This window comes from Channa argus, chromosome 18, assembly GCF_033026475.1.
Source record: "Channa argus isolate prfri chromosome 18, Channa argus male v1.0, whole genome shotgun sequence".
NCBI classification, from domain to species: domain Eukaryota; kingdom Metazoa; phylum Chordata; class Actinopteri; order Anabantiformes; family Channidae; genus Channa; species Channa argus.
This window is the reverse complement of record NC_090214.1, coordinates 3,071,786-3,090,434: the sequence shown is the minus strand read 5'-3', so window position 1 is coordinate 3,090,434 and position 18,649 is coordinate 3,071,786. Positions and strand designations below refer to the sequence as shown.

The 18,649-nt window shown below is 38.9% G+C and overlaps 3 protein-coding genes across 11 annotated transcripts; 2 read left to right on the top strand and 1 right to left on the bottom strand.

The window, feature by feature from the left end:
• The first annotated feature begins 197 nt into the window (after positions 1-197).
• Positions 198-5,408, top strand: hnrnpd (heterogeneous nuclear ribonucleoprotein D). Of its 8 annotated transcripts, none has more exons than XR_010911412.1 (9): positions 198-364; positions 535-703; positions 2,053-2,214; positions 2,356-2,487; positions 2,568-2,667; positions 3,708-3,854; positions 3,943-4,032; positions 4,395-4,496; positions 5,295-5,408. XR_010911412.1 is itself a non-coding variant. In XM_067483311.1 (8 exons), the coding sequence occupies exons 1-7, from the start codon at positions 198-200 to the stop codon at positions 4,008-4,010; spliced, it is 945 nt and encodes a 314-aa protein (XP_067339412.1). In that variant the 3' UTR covers positions 4,011-4,032; positions 5,295-5,408. The 8 variants fall into 8 exon arrangements, 5 of the variants coding, with proteins under 5 accessions (XP_067339412.1, XP_067339411.1, XP_067339410.1 ...); XR_010911411.1 differs by having other exon boundaries at positions 3,943-4,036; XR_010911410.1 differs by having other exon boundaries at positions 3,943-4,496.
• Positions 5,384-9,359, bottom strand: si:ch73-234b20.5 (uncharacterized protein LOC449923 homolog). Its single transcript, XM_067483318.1, has 3 exons — positions 9,041-9,359; positions 7,661-7,831; positions 5,384-6,241 (listed from the first exon to the last, which is right to left on the bottom strand). The coding sequence occupies exons 1-3, from the start codon at positions 9,041-9,043 to the stop codon at positions 6,104-6,106; spliced, it is 312 nt and encodes a 103-aa protein (XP_067339419.1). The 5' UTR covers positions 9,044-9,359; the 3' UTR covers positions 5,384-6,103.
• A 38-nt stretch (positions 9,360-9,397) lies between these two features.
• Positions 9,398-18,432, top strand: mat2al (methionine adenosyltransferase II, alpha-like). 2 transcript variants are annotated; one of them, XM_067483305.1, is made up of 11 exons: positions 9,398-9,617; positions 10,247-11,421; positions 12,532-12,965; positions 14,034-14,111; positions 15,005-15,127; positions 15,221-15,333; positions 15,465-15,608; positions 16,248-16,466; positions 16,543-16,725; positions 17,782-17,915; positions 17,995-18,432. In XM_067483305.1, exons 3-11 carry the CDS (start codon positions 12,890-12,892, stop codon positions 18,095-18,097), a joined length of 1,173 nt encoding a protein of 390 aa, XP_067339406.1. In that variant the 5' UTR covers positions 9,398-9,617; positions 10,247-11,421; positions 12,532-12,889; the 3' UTR covers positions 18,098-18,432. The 2 variants fall into 2 exon arrangements, with proteins under 2 accessions (XP_067339406.1, XP_067339407.1); XM_067483306.1 differs by lacking the exon at positions 10,247-11,421.
• Positions 18,433-18,649: the final 217 nt, after the last annotated feature.

Genomic DNA, 18,649 nt, shown 5'->3' with positions numbered 1-18,649 from the left:
TCACACAAAACAGCTAGCGTCCCTCGATCAGCGGTAATATTTCAGTTAACGTCATACCGTTAGTAGATTAAACATCTTCGCTAGCAGCTAGCTAGTATTAGCTCCCAGCTAAGTTAGCTCCACCGAGGAACTCTGGAGTAGCTTGAGTTTGTGTTCAACTTTTGTTGGAAACTAGACACGAATAAAGCCGAAATAACATGTCGGAGGATTACGAATTCAGCGATGATACCACCATGATGAGAATGGAAGAGGATGGAGAGGCAAACAGCGATGACCCGATGTCAGCGGCTGGGGACAGTGGCCTGATGGGGGGCGAGGCCGAGGGATCGATGATTGACGCCAGTAAAAACGAGGAGGATGAAGGGTACGGTCATATTCAATAGTTAGACTCATCTGAAAAACACTTTAAAAACAACGTATATCTTAACTGATTCCCTTCAGATACTTCATATTTAAGGTGTACGTGGCCCCTTCTCTGTCTTTACGCACAAAAGCTGCAGCTTGATATAAACACAAAGTGTGTTTTGTCTACAGAAAGATGTTTGTAGGAGGACTCAGCTGGGACACGACTAAGAAAGATCTAAAAGATTACTTCTCCAAGTTCGGGGAGGTTGTGGACTGCACATTAAAACTGGACCCACTGACTGGACGGTCAAGAGGATTTGGCTTCGTGCTCTTCAAAGAAGCTGAAAGTGTTGAGAAGGTATTGTTGTTGTTGTGCTCTGTGAGGGAAACGCCGGCTTTTGCAAGATTCTTTTTGGTTTTTGGTTTTGACGGGTCTTGGTCTTATGTTTGGACCCATTGTCCCTGCAGAATAAATTGGGACTGATCAGATTCCTCCCTGATGAACAGGGTGTGCATAACCCTAAGCATCTAAAGTGCCTAAAACTTTCACAGAGTAATGTGAACCAAGCTTATATCCAAAAATATGTACGGTACTGAGTTATAATGTAGAAATGTTGTGGTGAGAGGAAGTAATGTCAGAATCCCTCCTCACACAAATCTTATTACCATTGCACCAGTGTCACAGTGAACTGAGCATTACACTCTTATAAAATGAAATACATGGTGATATTTGATGGCTGAATATCACCTATTAACATAAGTTATTTTTAGAATGATTAAAGATAATTCTAATCATATAGATGGAGAAATATTCTCTATGATAAACCAAAAAAAAATATTTGTCCCTAGTTGTTCCTAATCCAGGAAGCTGTAAATTACACATCTGTACTATGTATGTTGAAAACAAGTAAATATAGTAATTTAAAACATAAAATACTTTCATAAAAAATAAAAGTATATACTACTTTATCTGATAATACAATTTTCCCATCGCCATTTTTGTCTAGATTAGGACGACAGATTCAAACTTTTTTTTTGAATGTGCAACAGACAGAATATGCTTTTATCAAGATGACGGAAGGAGCCTGGAGCATTTTTGTCATGCGACCGAGGTTTTTTCAATATCATGGCGTATTTAAGAGAAACAAACAAAAAAATGCTTGGGTCTGTGAATGTAAAATGTAATAGATGGTGGCACAAACGGGCAAAATCACTGTCAGCAATTAAAATTGTGAATGACTGATGTGAAACTGAAATAATTAGTCAAAAAACAATAATCAATCAACAATAATCAATCATCAATAATAAACTAATAATTGCTTCTAAGCCAAAAATGTCAAACAGAAATTCTGTTATTTATAGCGTTTTGTTGCCTTTCTCTGATTTAAAACATTCGAAACAGTTGCATTCGGTTAATTTGGACAATATTCGCATATGTCAGTTTGGGCTTCATGAACTCATGCTGGGCATTTTTTGTAACATCTGAAAAAAAAAAACAGTCAAGAAATTAATCAGCAGATTAATTAATAATAAAAGGGCTGCAGTTTTAAAATAACATGATGATTTGATTTTCTGTTTCTTAACAACCTGACATCTTCAGCGCTGGTCGCAGATTTATCATCACATATGAGAAACTGAAAGTTGACTTTAATTGTTTAGAAAATGATTTATCTATGTGACTTTTGTGTCCTTTAATTATATGTGAAGGTCGCCTCACAGAAGGAACATAAACTCAATGGCAAGGTCATTGACCCAAAGAAAGCCAAAGCCATGAAGAGCAAGGAACCCGTAAAGAAGATATTTGTTGGCGGCCTCTCTCCAGACACCCCTGAAGAGAAAGTCAGAGAGTACTTTGGTGCCTTTGGAGAGGTACATTTACCTTGTAACATAACGGACATAGCTGTCAGCTATGCTGTAGGTTGTTGGACAAACTTAACCTACCCATTCTTCTAGACACATAAAATTCAGCAAGGCCGCTGTTGGTTTCTTATTAATTGATGCTGTGAACAGGTAGAGTCAATTGAACTTCCCATGGAGAACAAAACGAACAAAAGGAGAGGCTTCTGCTTCATCACGTTCACAGAGGAGGAGCCCGTTAAGACGATCATGGAGAAGAAGTACCACAATATTGGTCTAAGCAAGGTACATGCTGTTATTTTCTAAATACATCCAACTAGAATCCCAGATTATTTGGGATTTTTAATGACAAGTGTTTTCTTTAGTGTGAAATAAAGGTGGCGATGTCTAAGGAACAGTATCAGCAGCAGCAGTACTGGGGAGGCAGAGGTGGATACTCATTCAGGTCTCGAGGTAGAGGAGGTGGTAAGTGGTGAATACATCAATGCTTTCACATTTTGTGTGTGTGTGTGTGTGTGTGTTTGTGGGAGAATGTGTTCCAGGTTCCACTGAGTGTTTCAGAGGTAAGAGACAATAGAACCATACTATCTGTTTCCATTTGAAATCCCTGACTGACAAACGTTACACAAATAATAAGTAAAACCCATGTGACAGTTCCAATTTAGGATGTTGATTTTGATCTATGAATAAACACTTCAGTCACATTCACGTGAGAGTCAAAGCAGTGGTCTCATAAGCTCTGGCCCCATAATGTTCCAGTCAAATCTCTGAGGTCTGGACGTAACACAAATAGATTTATGTGAAGATTGTAGCAGCACAGAGAAAAATAAAAAGGCCCAAGTTCATGTGGCTGTGCTGGCTGCACAGAGGAGCACTTTCATCCAGAGACCGATGAGTCAAGTGTTCCATCAAACAACACAGGAGAACCTTGGTCCCAGTGGCCTTTAAACTGTTCAACTCTTCCCTCTATTGTAAAAAGGAGCGGGACTGATGGTCTAAATGGACCAGCAGTATTGTTTTCATTTCATTTTTAACCTTCTAGCTGGGTTTTTTTTTCTTACTTATTGATCAGTAGTTTGTAGTTGTACTAGTTCTTTCCTTTCTTTTCTACTTTTTACGTGGAGAGCAGCTGTAACAAGGCAGCACAGTTTCCCTATGGGATCAATAAAGCTGTTTGAATGTTGAACACGGCTAATATTGTTTAGTTTTATTTTGCTGTCTTCACCTGCTGCGACCACCATTACTCCAGCTTGTTGAGTAAAAGACCAACACTTGAGCAGGTTTCTCCAAGAGACCAAGAGTGACATTACTGCTGTAGCTCCAGAAACTGCTGCTGCCATTAGAGTAACAGCACGGGAAGCACTTTATTTAAAATAAATGTATTTATTTACTTAGTAAGGCATCATTGAAATACAAACATTTTATGTAATAATTTTTTTTAAATTTAAAGCCAAGAGGTTCTATGATGATGACAAGTCTTTTATTTAAATTCTGTTTCTTTTCAGGTCCCAATCAAAATTGGAACCAGGGTTATGGAAACTATTGGAATCAAGGATATGGAAATTATGGCAATTATGGTTACGCTAATCAAGGGTATGGTGGCTATGATTACACTGGATACAACAACTATTATGGATATGGTGACTACGACAGTGAGTAAACACGTCTGTGAGCCACACTGACGAAGGTCCTTCCGTCGTTTGACGCAACGAAAATCAACTTTCGCCTCACATTTTTCAGATCAATCCGGTGGATATGGCAAGTCGCCACGTCGTGGTGGTCACACCAACAGTTACAAGCCGTATTAACGAGGGAAACCCCCATCTTCAAGTAGGTATGTCGCAACAGAAATCCACACTCGCTTACTTTAAATTTAAAGTAGTTATATTTACTTTGATGTCTTGGTAACATTATGAATAATTTCTTTTTTATAAATTTCTTTTTCTCAGCACCCTCAAGTGCTTTACAGTAGTGGTAAATAGAGGCTACACTCATGTGGCGATTATTTTAGCAGCCGGCCTTCTGCTGCCTCTTTTGCACCTTTTTTTGTTTTTTTCTTTTAAACTGTAAAGTTAACAGGTAAAGTACTGCTACTACAGTAAAATGGATGCCAAAGTTAAGGATGTGCAAGGAAAGAAAAAAAGGAAGTATGTTGTCTCCTAACTCTGACATACCTTGTTTGTACCTGCCAGCGGAACTTCCTTGCAGGCCATGAGCTGACTCCCAGATACTCTCAGGGCCCGCTCAATGCGGACCGGGTATGAGAAGCATACGCTCTCGAATGCTGCCATTTGGTATGGTCTTACAACATCCTGTATCAGCATTTCTAAACTAAAACAATATGGGACACGTCCAGCTTTGTCATCTTTCTTTCCATTTTTAATTTGTTTGCAACTGTTTGTAATGTAACAAAAAAAAAAAAACAACAACAAAACTTAAAATATACACATGTAATTGTCATTTTTTACAGGCCCTTACTCCCCCACAAGTAATGATTATTTAAAAAAATAACTATTTGCTTTTCAAAGGATACATACAGCATTCTCTGGACTTTCCAGTTCCTATTTGTAATATATGTATTCCTAATCTTTACTTAAAATGCTTGTTTCTTTATTTAGTTCTTGTAGCCAAGAGTCCATGAGCTAAAACCTGGTTTTGGACTCTACTGTGTTGGGGGATAAAGTGCTTTACTTTGTGTACATGTATTGTTCTGTTTTTTGTTAGTGACAGCGATGGAAAAGACTCCTCTTTTATTAATTTTCCTGTAACAAATTTTCCTCTTATTTGTAAAACAAGAAGAATCAAAGTGTCACTACATTTCCAGAAATTTGCATGTTAATGCTTTTCTTTATTAATGTGTATTTTTGACCAATCAAAGGTTTCTCCCATTTAGTCTTTTTGGCTTTCTCAGGACTAACTTTTTTTAAACCTGTTAAAATGTTAAAATAATTGTTCTCAGTTTGTTTTTCCTTATTGTTTTTTTTTTTTTTTTTAACATTGGACATTATAAACACGGGGATTCCTAATTTTGATGTACTTTCTACAGTGTTTTGTGCATTTATAGCTGATTTGTGTTTGTTTGTTTTCCATAGGTTTCAGAGCGATGAAAGTCTGCTGTGAGCTGGTGGAGCGTTGGCCAGAGAGATGATCCAGCACTTAGCTGATTGTTTAAAAAAAAAAAAAAAAGGAAAAAAAAGAAAGAATAAGCACTATGACCTACAGTACATTTCCTCAATATTTACCGGAGTATTTGTTTTATCTTTAATCAGGTTTTGATGTTTTGGATTCATTTAGAGTTCTCCAGAGTTTTTGTAGTCGCTCGTACTTTCTTATTTGTATTTAATGTTTTCAAATGCTATTTGTGAATTGCTTGAGTTATTCCATAACTGAAATGTTAGATTGGTTGGAACAGATCACACATTTAGACAATAGTGTGGTAGCAAAGATATAAAACGCATTGTTACGATTTAGTCTTTGTCATCAGTCATATTATACATATGTTATTACAGAGTTTGACAGTCATAAACATATAATATGTATATACACAGTGTATTGGACATGAAGACTTACAGCAAAATAAAAGTATTAAAGACTAATTTGGATTTGGCGTCCTTTGAAATATTAATAAAGTGGTATTCACGTTCGTGGAGTGTTAAAGGATGATTTGCAGCCAACTCTTTTTTTTTTTTTTTTATAAAGTCTGGCACTTTTTAAACTTCACATCCTATTTGAGAGTAATTAAAATGAACAACAGCAGATGTTACAGTATCTTACAAACATATTTTGATCTTCAACCAATAAAACCGCTCAAATCATCACGAGAGAAATTAAAAGCTACAATGCGTAATAAATGTCTCATCCGACATCTTAATCGTTGTCAGACCTGGGCTGTTCCGAGGACCTAGATAACATTAGTGGCAGCGAGGATGATGAGCACAAGGATAATCGCCACAATTACACCAATTATAATCATCATCTTAATGTTTTTCCACCAGTATTTCCTGGCGACCCGCGTGGATGTTCTTTGGAACGAGTCGGCCTGAAAAGAAACAAACCACATTTTTACAAAAAGGTGATGGTAAGAAGACTGAAATTCGTGACGTAACGGGCATCGCCACCTGTTTTACAATTTAAACTGTGATTTACATGTGTTGGGGTTGTAATGCGCCACATAAGCTATATGCAGGAGGATTCAGATACCAGGCCTGAGAGGTCGGGGGGCCACGTCCTCTGCAATTACTGTTCATAGTGTTTGTTTGAAAGAGAGCTGAGTTAAAAGGCACGAACTATAACTGTAAAATTATAACGATAAAAATGCAAAGCCACTCGTGAATGATGAATCTAAAACTATCAAAACGAGGTGCAAGACAGTTTCAAACAGACAGACCCACCAAAATAGCCCGTGCATTCACGGGGAAGGGGGGACAAAAGTTTTATTCATTCACGTGGTTGGATTATTAGGAATTGTGCGACCGTGTACACTCCACCACACGTCCCTGACACTGAACGAGAGCCAGAAGGACCACAAATGTTTTGTTACACATCTGGTTTCTAAGTGCAGAACCCTCTGCCCTGTCCCCACCCACTGTTGATTACCTGGATCAGGTGTGTCCAGTCAGTCAGATGTTGGAAGATACCAATCTGCTTCGTCTTCCCCACACACTAATCTGTGATGGTACCTTCCAGCTTCTCAATGCCTGAACACACCTGATTCATTCAGCAGTCAGTAGGACACTGGTTGGATAGTTTGAAAAAAAAAGAAGCGCAGGGGGTTTCGGCGAGGACCCCTCAGGACCCCTGGGCCGGTGCTCTGTAAGCAGTAGTCCATCTATTGTGCAGATAACGCTGTATCTGACACTGTTAAGTCCAGTCTGAGCCGTTATGAGATGATTAATGAAAAAAGCTCCACAAATCTGCCTTCATTGTTTGGCTTTTTTTACTTTAACCTAATCTCTGTTTTCTGAAACCCTGGACCGTTTTACATGTTTGTCCATCTGCGTTCTTGCGAGTAGAAATGTTCCTCGATCACAGGCCCAGACTGGGTTTTTGTGAGAGCTCGCAAGTCAAATAAATGTATGCAGTTACAGAAACTAGTTTATTCCAGAGATTTCAACCTATTATGATGATGTGGTTAGAAGGAAGCAAAGAGGGTAAATGTCACTTTCAGTTTCATCACAAGGGACCAGCAAAAAAATTTTTTAGAAACCACAGGTTTACAGAATTGCAATTCATAAGATTGTCATGTTTTTTTATCCTAATGTTTGAAGTATCTATTCACTAAAGATGCAGTGTGAAAACTACAGCGTTTCCCTCGGAAATGTAGCAGAGAAGCATAAAGTGACAGTAAATCCAAATTGTACTTAAGTACTTGGATGGAATTTTTTGGGGTTCAGAGGATTTGCATTAGGAAAAGTCCGCGTGAAACGTTAAAGGCCTGAACAACGGGTTCAGTACTTACAGATGCCTGCAGGTCACCGGTCTTGTCGATCAGATCATCTAGTCTGTCCCCCCTCTCCAGCACTTTGTTGATGTTGTCCTTCAGAATAACTTTAACCTCGTTGACTTGGCCTTGCACTTGATCAAGTTTGGCCGACGAGCCGGAGGCTGGTGACTGAGGGTTTGTGTCAGCCTGCGAAAATTGGGAGCAAATGGGTCCATTTAAGAACCGTCAGTCCCAGTTTTTTTTAGTTCTACATTTTAGTAACACATTTCTAGCTATAGGGGTTGGCAGAGGTAAGCGAAGTACAAACTCAGGTAAAGGTTATTCTGCAAAACCTCAAATAGAAATTCAACTTTAAATTCTGGAAAAAAAAAACAAATAAACAAAAAACTTAATCAACAAAATAATACGTCATCACTTATTAATCGATTTTATTTTCTGCAAAGCGACTAAAGATGTCAGATTCATGTAGGGAGGAGAAAAGTAAAATGGAAATACTTGTGTAATCTACAAGTACCTCTAAGTTCCCTCAGAGAGCAGGTGGGGGATTACTGCTTATTTACTCGAGTACCAGTAGCTGTACCTCATTCTAAAAATACTTGGTTAATAAGTTTGTGTATTTTCTTTGAACGCGGCTTCAAACTCCTTCTCAAGTACATGTCGGAGGCAAATACATCCACCTGCCGATTTCAGTTACTGGTGAAAAGTGTTTGCATAACAAATTCAAGCTTATAAATGTGACGCTTTGTCATACGTCAAACCTCAGGTCAACTTTAAGGCTTTAAGTCAACCGACAGAAATGTGTTCCAAAATTAAGCATGAATGCCAAACTTTTCATTCAATTATTTCAATAATTTCATTCATTTTATCTTTAATTTTATGTGTGTGTTTTTAAAGCTCAACCTGTGAGCTGCAAGTTGCCTTTTTTTTTTTTTCAGGATGTAAATGCTTGATCATTTGCACAAGATGGGAAAGCAGAAATGAGTGAGGGTTTTTTTTTTTTTTTTTTGTCACAATGCATCAAATTGCATCACAATAGGGAATCAGTCCACACCACACTGAATATTAAACAGAAGTGAATACAATAAGCACAGCACTACATTAAATGTACATATGCAGTTGCTTTCCACCACTGGCCACCAATGAATTTGTGCATCTGAGCGTAGGTGAACACCAGGCCCTGTAATCAGTATTTTAATGACCGAACCTCACTTCCTTGCAGCTGTGTTAACAGGAAGGAGCATTTATCAGTTTACTGAGGCCTGTGTGATTGTCACATGAACACCACCAGCTCACTAGTTACAAAGTAAACTGTGTTAACGCCATAGAAAACAACCTGAGGGAATTAACAAAGCAATGGAGGTGTTTTAACATAAAGCCTGAAGTTGAAGCACTCACCATAGCAGCTCAGTTTCTCAGTCACAACCAGCCAAAAAACAAAAAACCAAAAAAAAACTCAGCTTCAAACAAAAAAAAAAAGAAAAGAAACTACAACAAATCTTCCGCAGTCGCAGTGTTATCCAGTCCTGTGTCTAACAGCCAAACGCAGAGCTCGGAGCTTCGTGTAACTGCATGAGTCATAGAGAGAGAGCTGAGCAAACGTCTGCTGAAGGCTGCACCTCCTATGTTACACATTAACTACCTGTTGCCTCAGTCCGAATGCCCATTGGCTTAAACCACAAACAGGCACCATCACTGTAAAGAACTGCATGTAGTGAGATCACGAAGACACGGCACTTTGAATTCCTGCTTTTCATGAACTGTCCTGCTGTCAAGTATAAGTATTTAAGCCTCTGGATACATCATTTAAAAAGGATGCATTCATTTTCTTTAGCTGGCTCAAACTGTTCTTTTAAATCCCAGTTCTGTGCGAGTTAAATACCATCAGCTGTCACAGCAGCAGATACAGGCCAGCGTGGAACTGCTGTGTCCGGGCAAAGGGCTCTGTGTGTTTCACCAGAGGGATATTTACAAGGTGATAAAAGATTTCAGTTGCTTTATTTCATTTCCTCATTCTGCGCTTGTAAGTTCAGCAGCAGCTGCTGCTGCGTGACCGTGTCAAATTTGCCTAATTCGTGCTGTTTTTTAAAGGAGAGTTCGGCTCAGCTTCTGCTTTAGTTGAAAGAATCTTACAGTAACATAGAGTAAGAGAGATGAAGTTCTCTTTATGCAGAACGTCTCGTTTCACATCAGTGAATTTGATATTATCGGAACATACTGCAGTTACCGATGCATTCATGTGTTCTTGGCTTTAATGTTGCCGCTGATAACGATGGAGCGGATTTCTACAAACTCATAAACATGTTTTTCAGTTATGAAGTAGCAGAAAATGGAGATTGTCAAGTACATATAGAAAATATGTCAAAGTTTACTTAACAGACACCTTTTGTTTGGGCCATAGTATGTGAGCAGAATCAGGAAAAGTGGACTGAAGGTATCAAAAGTAAAAATGTATTCATGTGTAATTTTACTCAGTGGTGGAAGAAAAACTCAGGTGTGTTTACATAAGTAAAAATGATAATACCAAAGCGTGGAAATACTTTTGCAGCAAAAGAGCTTTACTAAATCTTCTTAGTTACGTTCTGTCAATGTTTTAACCCTCAGACAATCCCGGGAAGTTGTGAAGAGCAGCAGAAATCTCCTCACAATGAAGATATCAAACTGAAACACACATACACACCAGTAGTGACCGGTTGACAGGTGTACAAACAAAAGACCTCCCCCACACTCTCACACTTATCCTGTTATGTTTTAACGATAGTACTGTTGTATATTTTCTTTTTCTCCATTACTGACACATGTAGTGTTTGTTCACTGAGTGACTGTGTCCTCTGCAGTTTCTCTTTACTGTTTGCTTATTCAGTACTTTAGTTTTTATGATTTAAATATGTATATAATTCAGCACGACTGTGTTTTGTGTCTTTGGCATTTGGCAGCTCCTCAAAGTGCTGCACCCTCCCTGTGTGCAGTTTGTATGACTCACACCCAGATCCTCTTTATCAGGAAAGAACGTCTTCGGTTCACCAGAGCTATCGAAACATTTCTAGACTTGTTTATGTTCTAGACAATCAATATATAGATTTGTGATGTATTTCTAAACAAGCTGAGCTGAACTGGGGCTGAGAGGTCAGGGGCCACATGGGTCTGAATCCTGAAGTAACAGTTCATATTTTTGTTTGAAAGAGCTCAGTTAACAGATGCATAAAGACTAGAAAGAGATGCACAACAACCACAAAATGACCCAAAAATGGTGTGAAGCGACATGCAAATATGACACTTAACTAAAAAATATCTCAACATGTGCTTTTTACTGGACAGGAATAGTGAGAAAGTTTGTAATCTGAAATAGTTTTATTTATTCTTTAAATAAAGTCCATCATGTCGGTCCCTTATCGACCTTAGCTGCAGTCCCTTGACGTGAACACGTGTCATCACATCTTTTGAGAAAATGTATTTGTCAAATTAGTTTTACACATCTTTTCTCTTAGTTATGTTTTATGTCTAAAACACTAAGACACACTACAAATTGTTACTTATTATTTATCCACTACTACTACTCAGTGTAAAAAATGTGGTTTGTTTTTTAAATGTCCTACAATTAACCCATCGTAATGTTTTCCAAGTAAAACTGACTTAGTGTCCCACTTTGCTATGACACTTGTACAGAACGGTTCCGGGGGACACTAAAAAGTGACGGACATTCAGATTTGGAACTGTATTTGTAGCTGCTCCGGGAGCCATTTCCGGTGTGTTGTCGCTTCCTGCGCCCGTGTTGTCACGTTAGTAAAGTTGTTTTTGTGTATCTGCTTGTGTTTAGTCTTTTTGCACGTTTTCTCAACTTGAGGTGCTTTGAGCTCTCGGGGCCACCGTAGTTGCGCTTCACGTTAAAGAGTTTGCCGCTAGATTTTATGGAGTAAGACAGAGTAATATTAAGGGGTTTTTTTTATATATATTTTCAGCTTTTAGAACTAAAATAAATAAATATAAAAAGATTTGCTGAAAGTATATGCGAGTATATGAGTATAATCAGCTATTGTCCCCAAGTCTTAAATGTTAAAAAGTGGCACAATTTTACCAAGTTAGATATTCAAAGATACCTTTAAACAACTTTAAAAGGAATTTTATAAAACCTGTTTTTTTTATAAAAAAAAGTGCCCCTTTTTAAAGTTTTGAAGAAAAAGTTTATTTTCTAAATGTCTTCAATAGAAATTAACGCCAATATGGAGGCAAAAACCCATTGTACCAATTTGTGTGTGCCGTAAATCCATCTATCACTTTAACCAATTTTCGTGTTCAGGGTTTTATGGGGAACTGCGAGCAGCTACACCCTGGACAGAACATCTGAGTCCATGTCCATTTACAGTAGCCATACAAACAAATACTACAACAGTAACAGAATATTGCTGGGAGAAAAATCATTTATGTTTAACACAGTACACGATGTAATAGTTTTATGACCTCTGTATTTTCTGAGGAGCAGTTTAAAGAAATGTTCTGCTGAAGCTCCCTGAAAAAGACTAAGAACTGAGTTTTTTGTTTGTTTGTTTGTTTCGAGAGAATTTACATTTATGGATATGAAATTATGCCAGTGAAATGAGCAAATTAGTGATAAACGTCTGAGCCGTGCAAGTTGCAGTTGCTAATCAGCCAAGCGGTACATTTTTTCCCGAAATAAGGCAAAAGTTACCTCAATGCGGGTGTTAATATAAGTACAAACATCACAAACTCCAACACGTTTTTTGCGAATGACCAACGCCAACAAAAGTTTAGTTTTGCCGCAAAAAAGTACACTACGTCAACGTTTGTTTGTTTTTTTGTGTTTTTGCAATATGTTTTAACTGGGTTCACTTTACGAATGAGTCTGAAAGATGTCTCTTTATCTTTGTTAGTTTTCAGATAGCGATTAGGTAAAAACCGGACCTTTTCCCGTGATACGTAGCGGACAAGCTTCTCTTGCGCCTCACGCTTTGCGCAGCAACAGCGACATCTGGTGGCTGCTGCCTGCTGGACTGTCGTTCACCCACATTCCTCCTGCAGCAAAGAAACTGGCAGTGGATTGGAACAGTCACATTGGGAGCAGATTCCCGCACATCTGGCTGCCGTTGTTGTGTGTCCGCTTGTTCTGCTGCGGCTGCTCGTGGCTGCTTCACCCTCCGAGTTAAACCCTTTAACCAGCGTCGGCGTCCCTGCACCGCCACGTCCGGCCGCGTTCACTCCCAACTTTTCTGCGCCGATCGACAGCTGAAGATGAACCCGAGCAGCGGAGCACGCAGCGGGAAGACTTTCCTCTTCACATCCGAGTCTGTTGGAGAAGGACACTCTGGTACTGGATTCACTATGTTCATGCATTCGCAACAGTCGAACCCAGCATGGACATGTGTGGACATCTGTCGGTTTAAGTGTTAGAACAATTACAAAGGATTTAGGATTTAGAAAACACCGTTGTCCTATTAACCCCTTCAGTAGTGGAATTACCGAAGAGTAAACTACATCTGCAATCATAAGTCTAATAATGGAGTCTTTAGTGTATTCATATTATCAGTTTATTATTTTAATCATAAATATCTGGGGTCCAGCTTTTGAAACCCCGTTTTTTCATTAGTCTGGTACCGAATGCATGGGCGGATTTAGAGGAAATGTGCCCCCAGACCTGCTTTAACCAAGGCCCACCACACCAACATGTGGTGGTCCTAGGTGGTCCACCACACTAACAGAGATGCAAAAGATGCCATCAAATGTTTTGAGGTCATTTTGTGTCTTTGTGTGGTTGCCATTGTTGTTATAGGGGTTCTTTAGTTAGATTTTATGACTACATTGATAATTCTTTCCGGAACTTTTTCTGTTTGTAGTCACTTGCTTTTATTCTTATTCATTCCTAATTTTATGGGGCCATTTTCTGTAACTTTTTATAGTATAGTGTTTTTTTTTTTCCTTTATCTTTTTGCGATAATTTTGTATCTCAGCTATTTGTCTCGCTGAAGCTGTGGCTTCATCTCTAACTATGCAATTGTGAAGGTGTTGAACGTGGTAGGTAGTTTGCAGCCTACTGAACCATAAGTATCCCAAAGATAACGAGGGATTCATTCAGCACTGAGCGGCAGAACATCAGAATTGTCCTTGTTTAAGCCTGTTTCACTCAGACGCTGATGAAGTTAAGTTAGAGAAACTGAATCTTATCAATTAATATAATTATTTTATTTACCTAAATCAAAACAAACTTGGATTGAGTCTAAAAAGATTTGTGTCAGTCTAAAACAGTGGGATTTACGTTTTTTTAGGTTTGTAGCCAAATAAAAACTAGTTCCTAGAAAGATTATCAAGAGTTCAGTTCTGTTCATGCTGTCTTTAAAAACCATAGACTTCTCTTTTCCATCTGACTTTATGTTTACAGATAAAATGTGCGATCAGATCAGTGATGCTGTTCTCGACGCATACCTGAGTCAAGACCCCGACTCTAAAGTGGCCTGTGGTAAGTTTCTGTCTTAAACATGCACTTATAAGTCAGGTTTCCATCCAAACAGTGCAAATTCTACCAGAATTCACAGAAAAACAGCACAAGAAAATGTGAATAATGGCCTGTTTTACGTTCCATCAACTACTGTTTTGTGAATAATAGGAGTTGGGTATTTAAATATAATTATCAAAATTAGAAGATTTATCTAGAAAGGAAATTTATATTTAACTATTTTAATGATCATGAAAGTAATTTTTCCTGCAAAAAAGTAAAATATTTGATTGTTTCTGCTTCTCAAATATGAGGATTTGCTGCTGTTTCTTTGAATGGTTTTAATTTTTAAACTCAAAGCATCAAGAAACTAATGAGGAAATTAGAGTTTGGTATTAGTACTTCTCCAGCACTGGAAAATAATATAGCTGTCTATACTCACCACTCTAGTGTCAAAGGTTCTCTGAACTAATAATTAAACAGCAAATTGTTTTACAGTAGGTTAGATCAGCATTTGCCCTTTAGACCAAAGTTCAGTGGTGAACTTTGTACGCATCAAGCTTCTCATTACATTAGGCAATAGAAACTGCAACGTAAAACCAGAAAGTTAATGAAGAACATGTACATAACAAAGAGAAACCTTCAGAATAAAATTTACATTTACATTTAGTCATTTAGCAGACGCTTTTATCCAAAGCGACTTACAAGTGAGTGAAAATACATATTGTTGCTGCATCCGAGATAGAAAAAAAGTCACAAAAAAGGAAGACAAAGCAAAAACACGATAAAAATGTCGTAATGTCACTTCACCATGAAAACACACAAAAAATATGACATTTGTTTGTTCAACGTGTTAGATAAATGCTACTGCAAGCGCCTGGATCCTGTTCTTTGATTTTTAAAACAACTTGTTACAGAGTGTGTGGCAAAGACAGGGATGATTTTACTGGTCGGAGAAGTGACTTCTAAGGCCATAGTGGATCTGCAGTCCGTGGTCCGAAACACTGTGAAGAAAATCGGATACGACGACTCTTCAAAAGGTTCGGTGGGATGTGACTTGTTACGACTTCTTTGAAGCATGAATTTAGGATGCGAGTCACGGGCTGCTGCTGATTTTGTCCTAACTTGTGCAGGTTTTGATTATAAGACGTGCAATGTGTTGGTGGCTCTGGAGCCGCAGTGTGTTGAGATATCGGACTGCGTGTTTGAAGGCAGGGATCAAGAGGACATCGGTGCAGGAGACCAGGTTCGGCTTTTAAGCGCCAGCCTTATCCAAACCTGCAGTACAATTGATTTGCTTTATTTGGGGCAGTTTCATTCAGACAGCATCATGATAAGAATGAGCTTCTGTCTTCATCAGGCCGCTTGTCTCTTCAGGGTTTGATGTTCGGCTATGCCACGGATGAGACTGAGGAGTGCATGCCCTTAACCATCCTTCTGGCTCACAAGCTCAACTACAGGATGAGGCAGCTGTCACGCAACGGGGACTGTCCTTGGATACTGCCAGACTCCAAATCACAGGTGACATTAAAGCCAAAGCAAAATGCGAGACAATGAACTGCAGACTTCCCAGTTTATCTCTGACCTTCGTTCGAGGGTTCACCTGACCTCGGACCCCCACGGGTACGTCAAAATATTCCCAGAGACACATTCGGCCCCCCCGGTGAAGTTTTTAGTTTTTTATGTTGTGTATTTTCGAGAATGGCCATCGTTTTTACAGTCTCCGAAGAAAGATTTAACAGTTTTATAATTAAGAGAAATTAAATACTTTAAGTAAAGTATATAAGGAAAGGACCGGAAAATGTTGAGCTGCATCTCCACTGTGTCTGTAAAAAACATGAGACTCTTTCTCAACTCTCTAAAAAAGTAAATACATTCATAACTTTAACCTGACAAAAGTAATAAAAATTGCTTTGATTTTTAATATTTAATTACCATAAATGCCAATTAATCCATTAACAAGACTTTTCATTTGTTTCATTATTTTAAATATTTTGATGAATAAAAAAAATCAAAAACAAGCCTTTTTAGTTTTCTCAGTTTTTCATTTCAGAGAAAATTTCGATTTTCTTCTTGTTTTCGGTGAAACGGTATCACGTCGTCCATGTCCGTACTTGGAAAAACATCCTGTGCTATAACCAGCTACTGCCTCCTCTGCAGGTCACTGTGGAGTATAAAGACAACATGGGAGCCATGGAGCCACAGCGTGTTCACACTGTGGTCATCTCAGTGCAGCACAGCCCCAACATCACCCTGGAGGAGATCAGACGCAGCCTGATGGAGAAAGTGGTGAAGGTCGTCGTTCCCGCCAAGTACCTGGACGACAAGACCATCTACCACCTGCTGCCAAGTGGGAAGTTTCTTATGGGTGGCCCGCAGGTTGAAACCACTGTAATTAAAAAAATATACATTAATGTGGTTTTGCGTGAGCTGACGGATGTTTACCCGTCACCAGGGTGATGCAGGACTCACGGGGCGGAAAATCATAGTGGACACCTATGGAGGATGGGGCGGACACGGAGGAGGGGCTTTCTCGGGAAAAGACTACTCCAAAGTAGATCGCTCTGGAGCCTATGCTGCGCGCTGGGTGGCCAAGTCTCTGGTCAAAGCCGGCCTGTGCAGGAGAGCCCTCGTTCAGGTGAGGACGTTCAAAGAGGTGTTTTAAATATGAGTCACTGCTGAATCCACAGCTCCCAGATCGTTATAGGAGTTTTCAGCGCATTTATTAGTGTCTGAACTGTTTGGATTCTCTCTCACTGCCATTATTTTTTTTTCTTTAAAGAAAAAAAACTCTAAAAAGCCACTGTATGTTGCACTGCTAGGTGTGTAAACGTGGGGCAGTTTGCCCACAAGTGGATCTAAAATGTGGTGATATGCTTTTTTTTCCCCCAACTGCTTCAAAGTGGTAGGACAATCAGGTATTGCAAGATTTAAAAATAAAACAACTAAAAATAAGTTTTTGGAGGTAAGCGTAGGTCATACTCGCTGTCACATTGATCTGTTTGCACTAGCTGCAGTTGACATGTCCACGTCACCACGTTGGCTGTAATATGTGCATTGTGCGATTAGTAACAGTTTTTCCATCATCGTTTTCCTGAGGTTTTCATCAGCTTATCAAGAGCTCTGTTAAAGCATAACTTTGGTCATTTTCAGCAATGAATTGTCTGTCTCTGCTCATGGGGAGTCTCTGTGAGGCTGCAACCTGGGACAGCATGTTTGTCTGTCTCATGCTCCTCAGCGATATGGGACATTTCATGCTTTGGCATGAACAAACATTTCAAGGCAGGGAGGTGCATATGGCTGATGTGTTTTTTATTTTATTTTTGGTCAACGAAGCTAAGAGTTGTCAGTTTTTTGTTTTCTGCTGAAATGAGCAATTTCCAGCCACTAACTTCTTCCTGCTGATGTGGGTAGTCGGCCATCTTGGTCTGCAACCTGACACTCATCGTGGCCTGGGAAACAAAAAGAAAAAAGTGGGAGATGGATCACAAGAAAACTCACATTTCTATTTCTCTCCCGTTTGTGAACAAAACCTTGCATCCACCCAGTTCACCGAGTAGATGGTAGATGGAGCCAGTCAAAAGGACGGGCACATCCTGGACAGGTTGTCAGTGTATTAAAGGTCTGACACATAGAGACAGACAGCCACACTTGCATTCAACCCGCTGAGAGCCGTGGTGTCTCTTTGTTCTAGATCTCCTACGCTATCAGTGTGAGCCGTCCACTCTCCATCTCTGTCTTCCACTTTGGCACGTCGAGCAGGGACGAAGACGAGCTGCTGCAGGTCGTACAGAAGAACTTTGACCTGAGGCCCGGAGTCATTGTGAGGTACGTGTAGTTTCTCACCGCTGCAAACATGAAGCCCAGTGTTTGTGAGTTAACGGTGTTAATGCGGTTTGTTTTCCAGAGAGCTGGGTTTAAAGCGGCCGATTTACCAGGCCACTGCTTGTTACGGTCACTTCGGCAGAGCGGAGTTCCCCTGGGAAAAACCCAAACCTTTGGTGTTTTGATGGATTATATTCCCGTCGACTTTTGATAATCGAACAATCGAGAATCGAATCTATGAGTATAAATATATCATTGTGTCATTGTAAAATTGTAAAGGGAATGAGTCATTGCTGCTTTTATTGAAGCATGAAATTTGATGTTCATTTGTCCAACATAACAAACAAACAAAGATTAAGGTACTGTTGTGTGAGAAAATAAAAAAAAAAGTTTTTATTCAAAGCTTAATGCAATAATTATTATTTTTTTCTATTGTCACATTTGTAATAATTCTACTTTGTTGCAATAAATGGCTTTTAATTAAACTCCCTGCATGAAAAACACACTGTGGTGTTTTTTTTATTGTGTAGGTCATTTAAATTCTAGCTATTAAATTCCATTTCATTCCAAACTACCAAGTTGAAATAAATATAATAAGCAACAGTATTCTGTATTAACAGCTCCAACATTAAAGTGATGAACACATAATTATCATCCCGTAAAATAATATTAAACTTAAGACTTTTTAAACAATGCAGTTTATTTCTTATTACACGCATTTATATTGCTGTTATTTA